Below are 14306 nucleotides of genomic sequence, written 5' to 3'. Positions count from 1 at the left end.
TTCCTCCCTGCAAAGGGAGTTTCAGTTTCTGTTTTCCATGTGTCGCTCTCAAGCTTCACATAGTTTTCTGTGGAATGGCAGCTTAGCATGCGAATACTTTTGGAGGAAAAGGGCTGTTTCACTTGAAGCTGTGCCTGTTCTGGAGTGAAAAACAGTGTTTTAAGAGATCTTACTCCTATATTTTAAACAACGGGAAGAATGTAATTTAACTTCTCCTTGGCAAATGTGTGTGCCATGTACATTTCCCAGACCAAACTCAAGCTTGTCCTTTTATGCTTACCTGTTACTGCACTTCTGTGTGGGCAAACCCGTGACCTCAGACTTTAAGCATGCCACAGCCCCTCTAAACTGCATCTGGTCTGGTCATTTTGGTGAGGCTTACTGTGGGCTGATCTACAGCAGGGGCGGCAGCTTGCTCTAGTTTACTCAGAATGGGTTTTCCTGTGATGGGAGGAAAGGTAGAGAAAGTTTTTGCCTTTTGACTGATTTATGCAAGGTGAATATGTAGCTCTGAAGGACTCATGGAATGAAGCACTTGGGTGAAAACTAAGTGCCCGGCTTGGAGGTAGGGTTGATGTGAATGGCTCATGAGGACAGGAGAGCCATCATTTTCATGAAGAACAGATGAGAAATATATTAACTGGAACTCGTTTCTCCCTAAGATTTCCTTCAGCAAAACCACCCCAACCCTCACTTCTGCCTTCTTCTCAAGGACTCCATTACTTCAAGAAGGAGAAAGCAGTGGCAGGTCAGGATTTTCTCTCCCTCCACAGAGACCCACTGGAATTTAAATTTCACTTGCATCTGTCTTCTAAGAAATGGATTGAAGTCCTTCAAACAGGAAGACACTCACAGAATAAAGCTCAGAGCCTGTTACATTTATCATGTCGGTCAATGAAGACAGAAGCTTTAAAAATAAGTAGGCTATTTCAACAATGAGGCCCCTGTGAAACTGCTGTCTAACTTCAGTCTTAGATCATGTTGGAGTTTCTGAAAGCGTTAGTCACCCACAGAGCTTACTGGTGTAAGATGGACTTTCACAGGCTGAGGACTTTTCAAACAGACTTGTCCTCACAATGCTTTCTATAGGTGATTTGGCTTTAGGGTTCCCTGGAACCTGGTTTCAAAATGGGCTGACCATACTCTCTCCATCCAAGAAATTTAATCAAAAGCCTCCTAAATGACTTCTCACCACCTGGGTCTCAGTAGCCTAAAGAGAGCAGCCAGAACTTGTTTCCAAAAATAATGTGTCATCAGCTTTCAGAGTTTCATCATTTGTAAGTGCTTCTGTGATCAACCTCAGACTTCCTCAAAAATTCTCCAAGGGGAAAGAGCTCTTGCAGATCATGAGCAGAGGACTTCTTTGGTTTTTTTTTTCTTTTTTTTTTTTCCAGCTATCTAAAGGGGATGTCCAAACAGTTCCTCTGCTAGGAGCTGACTTGATTTGTTTTCATAAGGAAATTTTCCAGCATGTAATTTGGTAGAATTATGTCACTTGAGCTGCCCCTGCTTGTTTTGAGGATGACAGAACGCACTGGAAGTGATGCTGCTTCTCCTAAAACATGAATGCCTATGCTGGGAGGAGATACATGCATATTGTTTGTAAGACTCAGCTGTTTTGTAAGCTCCTGGTTAGCTGAGCCGAGGCACAGAGCTCTACAGGTGCTGTGACTTGAAATTTCAGATGTGGTTTTGGAAATGCCATCGCATGAGGTCAGCTTTTACACAGCCACTGCTCTTTTAAATTTGCAGAAAAATTGTTGAGAGGGGATTTCAGGAGGCTGGAAAACCCTTTCCCCCCTCCTTTCATCAGTCACAAAAGAGGTTCTTCTAATGCCAATTCTTGATGCCTTTCTTGCTGACCCCAGCACCTCACAGTTAACCTTATTTCTATTCAGATCAATGCAGAGGGGGAAAAGAATAAAGGAGAAGAGACTCTACCAGCGCAGGCAGTTGAGAAATGGGAGTGACCTAACTATCTGATGGGAGGAGCACAGGCTCCTACACGTAGGAATTTTCGCTGTGACGTGGGGCACCACAAGGTAAGACCTCTGGGGGATTCCCCAGTCTGTGTCCAGAAATATCACTCTAGAAGCAGAAGCAGTTTCACTCTGCTCTCACAGTCCATCCAGCAAAGAGGCACTGTGTTGCTGCTCTGCGATTTGAAGCAGCAATACCCATGGCTTCAGCAGCCTATAGTCTGCTCATCACCCTGTGCAATGGTATGTAGAGAGCCTTACAGTTTTCGTTATTTTGTTTTATTTTTATTTTATTTTATTTTATTTTATTTTATTTTATTTTATTTTATTTTATTTATTTTTAATGCTTATTTTATGGGGATGTGTTTTGGGAAGACAGAAAGGATTACGTGGGTGATCACTGATAAAAACAATTTATATCTGTGCTTGGCAGTTTGGAGCTTGATCAATGGAGCTGCTGTGGCTGCCCCAGATGTTGCTGTGACATGCTCTGAAGAAGCTCTGCTGCCTTGTAAAGTTCTTCAGGATTCCTCGATCACCTACCAGGCAGTGTCTTGGTACAAAGTAAGAAAAAAAGCTGAAGTAACTTGAGTAGTCTGCTTTGCCTTCTTACTTGATACTGGCTTCTCTTGTGCAGAATGGGCTTTTTTGTGAAAAAGCATCCTTCTGTCAGTGCAGCAGAGATAAGGCAGCATTTGAGCTGATCGTGGGGAACAGATGGTTTCTGTGTCATTGTAGGCAGGCTGTTTGAACATGACCCTTGCATTGCTCTTGGCCTGCTTTTCTATATAACTATTCCTAGCCTGCAGGGACCAGAATTTAGGGATTATTCCATGTGCAGCCTGCCAAACATCACTTCAAAGAGACTTTCCAGGATTTTCTTTAGAAAACCTTATAACACCAGTAATGCTGTCTCTTGGTTGATCTTCCTCAGAAAGGAACTGATTTTTAGTTTGCAATAGAAGAGCTAAACAAAAAGACACAATTACTTTGAAAGGCTTGTCTAGTTAAGGTGAACATAAGGGAAGGATGTGCAGAATACAGACAGAGAGCAATAAATCCTGAGTCATCTGTTTGTAGAAGTAAACTAAGTCACATCTTGGCTGCCTTGACTTACCTGCCATCTCCAAATCAGGAGTACCCTGCTTGTTGCCTGTCTGTGGGAGAGCTACAAGGATCCATTGGCTAATGAGCAGAAGGTGCCATTTACCACTTTCAGTATGAAATTTCTCATAGAAAAAGAGACAGAGTTGTCCACTGGTTGAAGAAGTGTCCATTGACTTGCTCTGTAGGGACTGTGTATTCACATGTCAGCACACAGACTGAGTTAATAGTGTGTGCTGCTTAACAGGCAAAAGGAGGGTTTTGTCATGCTGTGCCCCTGTTTTTGATGGGCAAGAACTGTTTATTTATCTCTGCCACAACATAAAGCCACAGCCTTGGCTTCCCCAGCAGTTTGGTCAGATATAGTTTTAAAATTATTCCCCCATAGGAAAATGAATAAATCGTGCAATCAGACTTCTGCAGCTGAACCTGCCAACACGTCTGAATTGCACTGCAACACTGAGCACATCCTTCAGGGCCCAGTGGCAGCTAGAAGGCACAGACAGCAAACAGAAGCTAAAAGCCAAAAGCACTGTGAAGCCCTGTAAGCCCAATTCTGTGTTGTCACATAGCTCTTTTAGCTCCACCTGAGCACAAACAGATTGCACGTGCAAGGGGGGTGATATTTGATGATGCCTGCCATGTATATCCCCTCCTTGGCAGCCCTCATCTGTGCTCCTCCTCTTTGAAGCACTCTGGCACTGGCACTGCCCTGTCCCGCCAATCTCCTCTCCCTTATGATCTCCTCATCTTGTTTCATCTGTTTTGCTCAGGAAGTGCAGTCCTTTCAGTGTCAGACCTCACTCCTTTTTGCTCTGCTGGCACTGGCATAAGAACAGGTGTTAAAATCAAATCAGCAGCAATGGCTGCCACCCACAGGGGTTGATACAACCAACTTATTATGTCCTTCTGGTTATTTGTCCCAGGAGTGAGATGGAAAGTAGGAATGGGAAGTTAATTCCACTCCTGGAGATGCTAACTCAAGCCACAGCCCTAGCCATACTAAGAAAGCACAGCATCAAATCTAAAAAAGCCTCTCAACGGGAGAAAGTGATTTGCTCTCCATTTTGTGCTGGGGAAATGATGCTTATTCCACTTTTGGGGCTAGCAGAGTGGGTATCATCTTGAAGAGAAGGACAGTTAGCAGGTGGCTAAACCCAGCCTTGGAATGTGCCTCCCGGGCCCCTCTGCTCTGCAGTCCTCCCTGCTTGTTGTCCCCTCATGGTCTGTGTGCAGCAGTCCCCATCCTGAACTTCAGGATCTCAGGGGAACAGTGGGGTGTAACTAGGCTGCCCAACGCAGAATTGAGCTGTTATTTAAAAAACAACTGCTAAAGGATTAATCAATAAACACCACATATACCCTCAAAGGGCTAATTAAAAGATAATTCCGACCAACGGTATGAAATTTCAGACTGTAAAGTTTAAACAGCTGTTAGGATAGATCTTTTGTGCGAGGTCACTTTGAACTGTGCAATAAATGCAAGCAATTAACCTTTGCTTCTGCTGCCTTAAAAAATTACAGCGACGGTGTTACAGTGCTGCACGTGCAGCTCCTTGCACAGGGTGAACTCATGGTAAAAAACCCCTCTTCCCACTGGCACCTCTGCATGCTTCAACCAAGTAAGGGATACTTTTACGTAGTTTTCTACGACCTGCTTAAAAAAGAAGTGATATGCTATTTAAAAGTACCCGCTTTTACAGTTCTGTGTGAAGAACTAATAGTTATAAGGAGTTAATATTCTGGTGTCAAAGTGCAACTGAAAGTAAAAACAAAGCACTGCAGTCATCAGTTTCTTCGCTTTTGCTAATGTCTCAGATTGCAAATAGGCATGTGTGTTTCATCTGTCCAACGCCCAGAAGTATCCTTAACTCCTTCTGGACTGTTTGTAGGCATGGGATCGAGTGTGGGAATAATTCTGTACATTCATAACAGTGCTAGCCATTAAGGGTGGTCCACTCCTAGGGACACAGGGCAACTCATGTGCTATAAAGCCACGAGGAATACAGATGCTTTGCAAGTGAGGACTGATAGCCAGGGCATAAGCACACAGGCACTGGCTATTGCCCATGGAAAGGCTGGTTTGAATTTCTGTGGCCCATCTATGAAATAAGAATCTGAGTAATGAAACTTCACTTACCATTCTGCCTCACACTGCTATTGAATACTGAACAGTTTGTCTTTGTATGGTACACTGAAAATGAGAACCACTTCATAAAAACACGTAACTATCGCTTTATATCCAGCCTGACAATCAAGTTGAAACATACCCAGATGAAGTCCCAGTGGTTATTTAGTTATGTTGTTCATGTGATAGCCAGAACAGTCTTAATTTAAAACAGATTTTGAGGAAGAAGAGGGAAGGCTGCACCTCAGTGGAGAAATAACACTTCATAACACTTCCCCGAAAAATATAAAACTGTGGCAAATTTAGAGAAGGAAGTTGTATTGTAAAATAAAAGTAGATCTTATAGATATATCACACTAATTTCACCTTCTTTCAAAGGAATAACTTCTGCTAAATGTGCATAGTTGTTAACTATTGGCATCGGTAAATATTTTCTATATTATTCCAGTCTGGTTGGTAACATACCCAAAGAAATACAGTCAAGCTCAGACGTCTATCTAGCTCCAAGTGGCTCCAATGCATTCATGACTGAGATGGAAAGGGAGTTGTGATCATGACCAAAACAATTATTTTGCTTGACATGCAAAGAGCCGCTGCTTTGTGCCCTTAGCTTAACAAATAGAAAGGCTCTGTGGCCGAGTCAGGGAATTTTCTGACCAGGCCCAGATAATGTGTCATGTGTGATTCCTTTGCTGTTGCTTTGGGTTCTTGGTGTTTTGGTTTGGTTTTGTTTTATTTTTTTGTGTGTGTGTGTGCTTGTTTTTCTTCTAAAGCACACTCAGAGTTCACTCACACTTGCTCACAATTTATGTAGAGTTTTAGGGGGCTTTGTGTGTGTGTGTGTTATTCCTCAAATTTAACAGCAGTATCTCTATTATAATACCATATAGGAACCATATGAATGCATCTTCAGCACTAATCAAATGTGAAAGTGCTTTAGTGCTGCAAAATGCACCTATTAAGTGGTTTCAGCTCAGTTGTGGTTCATTATATGCTGGCTGTCAGGCATTGCCAGGATTCTAGATATTTTATTTCAGAAAATAAATCCCTTCTGGCTGGATATAGAGTATTTAGATTTCTTTAGCAGTCAAATGTTTAAGCTTGGTCTTTATTCGTGGTAAAATTTTACACAAAACTATTTTTACAATCATCCCGCCCTCAGAAAAAGAAAATAGATTTATGTTAATGCATTCCACCTTTAAGCTGGCATCAGTTTTGGACCTGAACCATTTTGTTTCAAATAAAAATTCGCTTTTATGGGAAAAGTGGATTGTATTGGCAGTTTGATTTACCTAGGAGCCAAAGTATCGCCTTAGTCTGGGAAGGGTGTGATGAGAAGAGGTATTTAATGAGAGCAGTGAATATGAGTTGACTTGAAACCAGGTTGCTTTCACATGTACATGATAAAACCAAGCTTTAATTGATTAGTTAGGTGCAAGCACTACAGCACAGGTGAATTGCCTCTGTTTAGTGACACAACTGTGTAAGGCTATAGCAGTTTTCAAAACTACAGCTAAGGGACAGCCTGCTCAGAACAAGAGAAGGGCTCCTCCTTCTACCACCTTATTTTTAAGTTCCATGAAGAAGAAATATTTGCTGAAGAGCTCTGAAATTCTACCTATTTGTCATAGTTCATCCAGTCAGAAACCAGAAATGTGTCAGCTCAGTATTAGTTTCAATCAGATCTGAAAATATTTATACCCTATAATATCTACACTTTTACTACTCCTGATGTGCAATCAGTCAGCTGACCAGAGAATCATAGATTCATAGAATCCTTACATTTGGATAGGACCTTTGAAGCCCATCTAGTCCAACTCCTCTGCAATTTACGGGGACAGTTAGATCAGGGTGCCCAGCCTCACCTTGAAAGTCTCCAGGGACGGGGCATCAACCTCATCACAGAATACATGTGAGGAAATCATATCTTCTTTGGATCAAATGTTTCCAAGCTTTTGAGTACTGGTGTAACTTTCAAGGAAACTCACCATAGTAAGGTGACTAGAGAAAGTTGCTCAGGACTGTGTCCAGTTAGGGTTTAAACATCTCAAAGGATGAAGGCTTCACACCCACTCTATTTCTTCTCATTGCTTTGGAGGTGATGAGGAACAACGGATTTAACTTCCCTAGCTGACTTCTGAAAACAAGGGCACTGCCTATGATGTACTTCACAGAACAAATAAGCAGGCTTACATTTCTTTTGCTGCTTAATTTTCTTGATGGAGGGTTTTATGCAGCAGAATGATGCTGCCTGCCTGCAGGTTCTCACTTCCCAGTGAAACTTGCACTTCAGTACTCTCTAGCAGCCAACTCTACACAAGTGGTTTGCTGACACTAACAGCATTTGCTTCGATCCCTCCATGCTTGTGTGGGATTAATTAGGTGGCAGCCCTGGCATTTACCTTGTGGTGTGCTGCCACCTGAAAGAGAGCCAGCATGGGTTATTGCTGGGTGATTGTAGGTGCCTGAGCTGTGCTGGGTGATTGTAGGTGCCTGAGCTACGCACTGATCTTTCTGGTGAGAGGTTGAACAACACTTCTTGGGCTTCCTTTCAAATGATGGGGCATAGGGCCTTCCCGTGGTAACTTGCTCAAGTGTTTCTTCGCTGCTCAGGGAGGGCTTGGTGTGTTTTGATGAGATGGCAGGAGCCGAGATTGCGTTGGTTCAGGCATCGGAGGGGGTGCAGTGACCCCTGAGCAGGGATGGCCGCGCTGCCTGTAGGGGCTGGGGAAATGCCACCAGGTGTCTCTGTAGCCTCAGAAATGTAGGGAGGCTGCGAGAGCTGAGCAGCACCAGTCTAGCCTGCCTCTGCTCCAAGGGAAGGGAAGATTTGATGGAGAAGGAGCTGCACGCAATCTTAGAATTGCAGCCGCGCGCATGAACCGTTCTCCTCCCTAAAGGCAAAGGGTCTCGACCCCGCATCCAGGGCTCTCCTGATTTCTGCCCTGGCCAGGGAGCCCACGGGTAGTTGGTGAGGCCGTCACGTAACTGTCTTTTATTCTGCAACAAAGGCATAGTTCATACGGCTCTGCAGGCTTTGCTCTACTTGGCCTTACATAGGAGTCCCTCTGGCCAGCCTGTCCCCAGGATGCTGTCACAGTATTTGTCCTTAAATGTGCACCTCAAGAAGCTCTGGAGGCAGTAACAAAGCTCAGTGACCCCTCTAAAATAAGAAAGTGGAATTATAGGGTACATGGACTTCGTTGAGTTCTCCCTTACACCAGCAGTGATTACAATTGCATACAGAGGGATCAAAATGTGACCTCAGCCACAAGTATCACTGTACCATTTACCACCCTGGGCAACAATTAGTCATGCTATTATTGATAATTATTCTTTTTTTTAAACAAGCAAACAAACAAAAAAAAACCCAAAAAAACAAAAAATGAACGAACAAACAAACAAAAAAACCCAGCCAACAAACAGATGAAATAGGGCACACAGGCTTGTTCTCTTTATTGCCTTATGGGTAGTTTTGCATTTCACTGAGGAAGGGGGTGGCAAAGGAAGGGAAAGTGGTGAAAATGAGATCTGAGGGAGGTCAACTTTATCCACTTAACTGCTATTGACCCACGTGTAACCAGAGCTGAACCCAGTACTCAGATTGCTCTGGCTGCAGTCCTGGCAGCATGCAGGGCCTGAAGATATCACCATCCCTGTAATATAGAGAGTCTCAACAGCCTAAAAGCCATCATAGGCACTGCTTGTCCCTGCTGCTTGGGATCAAGCATAATAAGGAAGAGGAGCTGGGGTAAATTTACTGGGAGATTAAGAGGAAGAAGGTATTTTGTTCTCTGTTACTGGGTAAGGTGTGGAAAGTCCCAGGGAATTACTGCTCTGTGTTTCAGCTACGTGCTTAGAGAACATCCCCCCCCCCCCCTAATAATAATATAAGAAACCCACTTTCAGAGAAAGGATATTAACAATAATGAAAATGTTGTGCTTTTGTCTGATTCCCCAGTTCCTAAAAAGTTCCCCGACTTGCAGCTTGTTTTACGCCATTTTGCACAGAAGTACAGCAAAGCGTCAGGCCTGTATTTCTCCCCAGATCCTTGAGTATGCTTTCCTCATGCAAACACAGGAAAGAGAAACCAGATTCTCCTATCCTCAGCTGTGTTAATTTTAATAAGTTCCAGCGTAACCATTGCACCCTGATGCAGTAGCTATACCAATAGAATGTAAGCACTGTCATGCAGCCCAAAAATATGTCTATTAGAATAAAATAAGAAATAACACTAAAAAAGCTTTGGCTTATATTAGTGATAGATTTGGCTGAAAAATTAAGCCTTGGACTGTGTGAGCGAGCTCTGGCTCTGCTGGTCCACAGAAAGCCCAAATTCATTGATTGCTCAGGAAATCTTCACAGAGGGCACACTGCCTGGAATCCCAGAAAGACACGGACGAATAGGAATGGACATGTACTAATTCAAACCCTTCTCCCATCTTTCAAATCAGGTTAGGGATTCCTCTGTTCTTTGTGGTTCCTAGCCAATTGTCATTTTCAGTGCATCTTATCGCTCCACCATACAAGCTGTTCTGGGAATATGCTTTATTCCTCCCGTAGCCTCTCAGCAATGCCAAGGAATGTAGCTCTTCTGGTTACAATTAAGAAATTCAACGTACAAATGCTCCCAAAGCACACCAAAAACCTGCTTGTGACCTTCACGCAAGTGAATCCAAATGAGTCGAAGCAATTTGTGTTCTTTGTTTTCAACAGAGAGTTGAGGGGAGGGGGGTCTGCTGCTCCTCCAGAGAGGCACTGTGCTTTCTGGGGGCAGGCTATACTTTCTTCAATATTGTACCTATTTAGACAAATAGTCAAAACCGTTTTGATTGTGAGCATGAACGTACTATTCACCCTTGAGCTTTTTTTCTCCTCATCTCTCTTCAGCTTCTATTTTCAGCCATAAGCCAGCTTTCAAACTCTCTCCTCTAGAATTTAGGATGACGCTGTTGCCCAAGACAAGAAACGTATTTGTGTTTTCCAGATGGCCGGAGTTGGTGACAGAATAGCATGGAAATTCCTTGATGTGGAATCTCATTATCCAAAAGGACTTGGAGGTTCACTGGAGCTCTCCAACAACACATTTCAACTGAGGATCAGAAATGCCACCAGCCAAGATAGTGGCACGTACAAGTGCACTTTGGGGGAACAGAGGGGAGACCACAACCTGAGTGGCACCATCACACTAAGAGTAACAGGTATCATGTTCTGTTAGCATTTCATGAAGGTAACAGTTTAAAAAATATTTTACGGACACCAGAAAAGCATAACACCTTATTTTACATTTTAGGTTGCCCTGGAATAGAAGATGAAAAACTGAAAAAATACAAAACTGAGCTTTTCATGCTGACTTGCCTTGGGATTTTTTACTTGTTGCTCATCTTCTTTACTTGTGTGAGTAATTCCCTTTGTTTTTCAAAGACAGGCAGAAACTCAGGTGCACAAGGAACACAGGATGGAGCCCAAAAGAGATAAAACATTTCACTCCACCCTGAGCTAACTCAAAGCAGACGGTTGTTTTCCTGCACCCTGCTGCTCATTTCTGCTTCCAGTTACTCCAAGTGCAAGTGCTCTTTGGTTTAAGAGTTAAGAGTGCAACAGTCCTTCTTGTCTGGTAGTCGGAAGCAGGATGTGCTCAGACAGAGAGGCACAGGCTTCTGGGTTCCAGATCCCACCTATGGCATTGCTTTGCAGGACAGAACAACAGATGAATTCAAGTCTACCTATTTTTTGCTTCATTTTTCAGACCTGTAAAGTGAAACACAGAATATAAAATCATAGAATGGTGAACCAAGCACAAAACCCAGGCGACTCACAGTTCTGGACTTAGAGTCATCGTGAGCCTCAACCAACAGCATCTCTAAACAATGGGCTTGTTCCTCCCTCCCCCTTCCTGTAGGAATGCTTTGAGATAGAGTTACAGATAACATTGTTAAAAACAAAGAGAAAACAACCCCAACATTTTGGGAGGACAAATTGAACTTTTTCCTGTCTATTTCCATATCTGCCTTATTGTTTTGTTCATCAGCAGATGAATCGTAACTGTTGATTGGAGAATATCTAATTAGCTGCAGCTAAATGCAGCTTTTCATGTACCTTCAGGGAGCAATTAAATTTATGCCTGTCTCTTTCTTAGATTGACAATCTTGCCAGTAATTTGTGCTGTTCAGACTAAAGTTTGACAAGATAAATCTTGTAGGAATTTGTTAGGATGAAAGTATGAAAGCAAGGATATCACTCAGAAAAGGCAGATGCCTCTGTTCTGCTCAGTGTCCTGAAAGAATTTCAGATCTCTAAAGAAATTTCCCATTCCCAGAGATAAAAAAAAATCCAGTTTTATTGGTGCTGTTAAAAAATGCAGAACAACATCAGAAGATAATCATTCTGATGGGATGACCCATATCTTACTCCTGGGTGAGAGTCCAGTTTCAGGTATCAACCTAGTTTTCATCAGCATTTAATATTGCCCCGTTTTCACAAAGGAGCTTTGTTTTTTAAACGTCTGTTAAGTTCTTACAGGTTGCCTTGTCCTCTTTGTGCCTAATCTCCACTAAATTCAAAAGTGATATTAGGTTTAAGATTGGTGGCAGTTCTGGGGCTTCACCTTGACAACATGATGAAAATATTTTGTAGACTGGCCTGTGTTGAGAATAGGTACAAATGCATTTGATGCAAAACATCTTTGCATGAAAATGTGAACCAAATAGAGATTTCTCTTTGTGACTTTTTGACCTACAAAGCTCACTGACTGGGCAAGAAACAATACCTTTCTTTTATACTGGATGGTTCTGTTGACAAATAAATGCAAAAGATTTAATTAGCTAAGGAGAAAAAGCAAAACTTTTGAACTTCAAAAATGTTCTGTACACAAAAACTCTCAATTTTAAGTCTTCTTTTCTTTTTTTTTCTATTCTAGACATGTCTAAGAAAAGAGAGTATGTCTGCCAGCGATAAAAACAGAAGAGAATCAAAACACAATCTCACTCTCATCAGCACACGTGAAATGACAACATTCCGGGTTTTAAACAGTGGCAGCACGTGCAAAAATGGCCTCACTTCAAGTTCTATTTAATTGGCCCTATTGATGGCACCTATTGATTGTAGGTTCATCAGTGAACAAATGCCATGAGATAGATAGCGGAGTGATATGAAGAGGGCTGAAATGGTGACATATGGCTGCTTCAGGACTGCCCGACAGTATGGGCGACCTGTCAGTGATGTGCTTGTTCTGGACAAGCCTTCAAAAAGCACCATTATGCACTACAGTAACTTCTTGGTGCTAGGTTGCTAACAAGTGCCATTGCAGCTACACAACTGTGTTACAATGCTGTTAAGAAGCTGGTATCAACATTTTTCACTCTGCCATGCAGCCCTCTTGTTCAGACAGACTACTCTTGTGATGTGAAGATTGTGTAATAGGGGCACCATGGCAGTGCGAAGGCTGGAGGTTAGGCTTGTCAGTGGACTAACCAGTATGATGAAGAGCCAGCTTCCTGCTGTTGTCCTGGATGAATCACATTAACATTCATTTTTAAATATTGGACTGGCAGATAAGGAAGGAAGAAAATAGTTTGAAAGTCTTTCTGGACTGAGAAGAACCCTATCTCTGCAAGAGAAGTAGGTATGCACTTGCATAGTGTGTCCATCAGACATTTTCTAGAGGCATCTCTAGATAGGTTCATCCATAAGAAGCTTCTATACAACTGTTAACTTTAAAGAAGCAAAAATAAAAGGGAAGCAACATGCAATTTTAAGGACATGCAAAGATGACTGTTAGTGATTTATAATACACAACGCCAACTATATGAAATGAAGCCTCTATCGATCAAATGATAGCAGTAATGACCAAGGGAGAAACAGACCGTCTACATCTTTGAGATGTATTGAGTCAGCTGTGGAGAAACAGGAACAGAAGATGGGGCAAATAAACACCAGCTTTTGATGTTAACAGCATGCAGTTTATGTGAAACAAGGCTATGAGAGAAGCCAAATTCAGGCTCACGATGCAAGGGTGAGAAGACTTGTCATTTTGAGCTGAAGAGGGCAAGAATTACTTTGGAGGTTGAAATTAAGTGACCACCTTTACAGTGCTGCTGGTGAAGCAAGTAGAGTCTAGAGTGACTGCGGATATTTATGCCACCATGGGAAGATTTGTGCCATAAAATGAGAATTTGCAAACACGTGAGAACACAATCAATACCTCCTACAAAACAAGCCAGTCAAGCACACGAAAACTCTTTGAAAGCTAAACTGCAGCACTAGGATTATTCAGTGCAGTTTGGAATTTCAGGCTGTGACAAGGAGGCTCTTTCTATAATCCTTTGACTAATTTTGAAGTGATGATGGGAGGAAAGCACCGTGCATCACTCAGCAGCGTCTCTGTGAGTGGGATAGATGTCTACATTGATGGAATCTGAGGGGCTTCTGACCAGAAGAATGGTTGCAAGGGGTATGGAATTTACTTGGGGCATGGTAAATTAACATCACATTTGCTTTCTTATAATCAATTTTTACATGTAAATGTGTGTAACATACTTGAAATAAAAATTCAGAGATAACGTACTGTTTGTTTTTCTGCATGCCACATATGGCAAATAATCCCAGAGACACTCCGTATCAATTGCAATTTCTTTTACAATCAACTTAATTACATCAAATAATGTAGATGTCTGATCCAGCCTCTTCGGTGGGAGAAGGCATGTGTGTGTGAATAATTGATTAAGAAATGGATAATTTCATGCATTTCTAAAGAATTAAGATTATTTGAATTTTCCTCGAAATTCCCCTTTCTGTCCAAAGAATGTCCCCAAACACCTGTCCCCTACTGTCAGACAAGTAATTAAGTGAAACACAAGGATGCTTCGGTCTACCTGTGTTGCTTCTAAACACGGGGCACCGTCATGGCTGACCTGCATGTTTAGATGGCAGTAATATGAGCTGAACTGTGAATGTGTAACAGCCCCCTAAGTGACCCAGGTACTTCAAGCTTCTCCATGTGGTCAGGAATATGTAATATCTGATTGTTTCTTTTATTTATTTGTTCATTTATTTTTGCTTTTTGATTTTTTTCTCAGTTTATTTACTGATTTCT

The 14306-nt window shown here is 42.2% G+C and overlaps 1 protein-coding gene across 1 annotated transcript; it reads left to right on the top strand.

The window, feature by feature from the left end:
* Positions 1–2081: 2081 nt before the first annotated feature.
* On the top strand, positions 2082–13777 carry CD83 (CD83 molecule). The gene is made up of 5 exons (XM_042808935.1): positions 2082–2222; positions 2413–2543; positions 10200–10413; positions 10506–10609; positions 12132–13777. Exons 1-5 carry the CDS (start codon positions 2180–2182, stop codon positions 12285–12287), a joined length of 648 nt encoding a protein of 215 aa, XP_042664869.1. The 5' UTR covers positions 2082–2179; the 3' UTR covers positions 12288–13777.
* Positions 13778–14306: the final 529 nt, after the last annotated feature.

This window comes from Centrocercus urophasianus, unplaced genomic scaffold (genome assembly GCF_019232065.1).
Source record: "Centrocercus urophasianus isolate 14NV4802_14NV808 unplaced genomic scaffold, USGS_Curo_1.0 seq_11, whole genome shotgun sequence".
NCBI classification, from domain to species: domain Eukaryota; kingdom Metazoa; phylum Chordata; class Aves; order Galliformes; family Phasianidae; genus Centrocercus; species Centrocercus urophasianus.
Note: the sequence above shows the minus strand (reverse complement) of the source record. Positions and strands in the feature narration are given on the sequence as shown.

What these genes read in the sequence shown, in the direction of transcription:
- CD83 (XM_042808935.1), top strand. Translation starts at nt 2,180, where the DNA reads ATGGCTTCAGCAGCCTATAGTCTGCTCATCACCCTGTGCAATG. An exon ending in GCTCATCACCCTGTGCAATG is followed by an intron (nt 2,223 to 2,412) that starts GTATGTAGAGAG and finishes TGTGCTTGGCAG; the next exon opens with TTTGGAGCTTGATCAATGGA. An exon ending in CATCACACTAAGAGTAACAG is followed by an intron (nt 10,414 to 10,505) that starts GTATCATGTTCT and finishes TTTACATTTTAG; the next exon opens with GTTGCCCTGGAATAGAAGAT.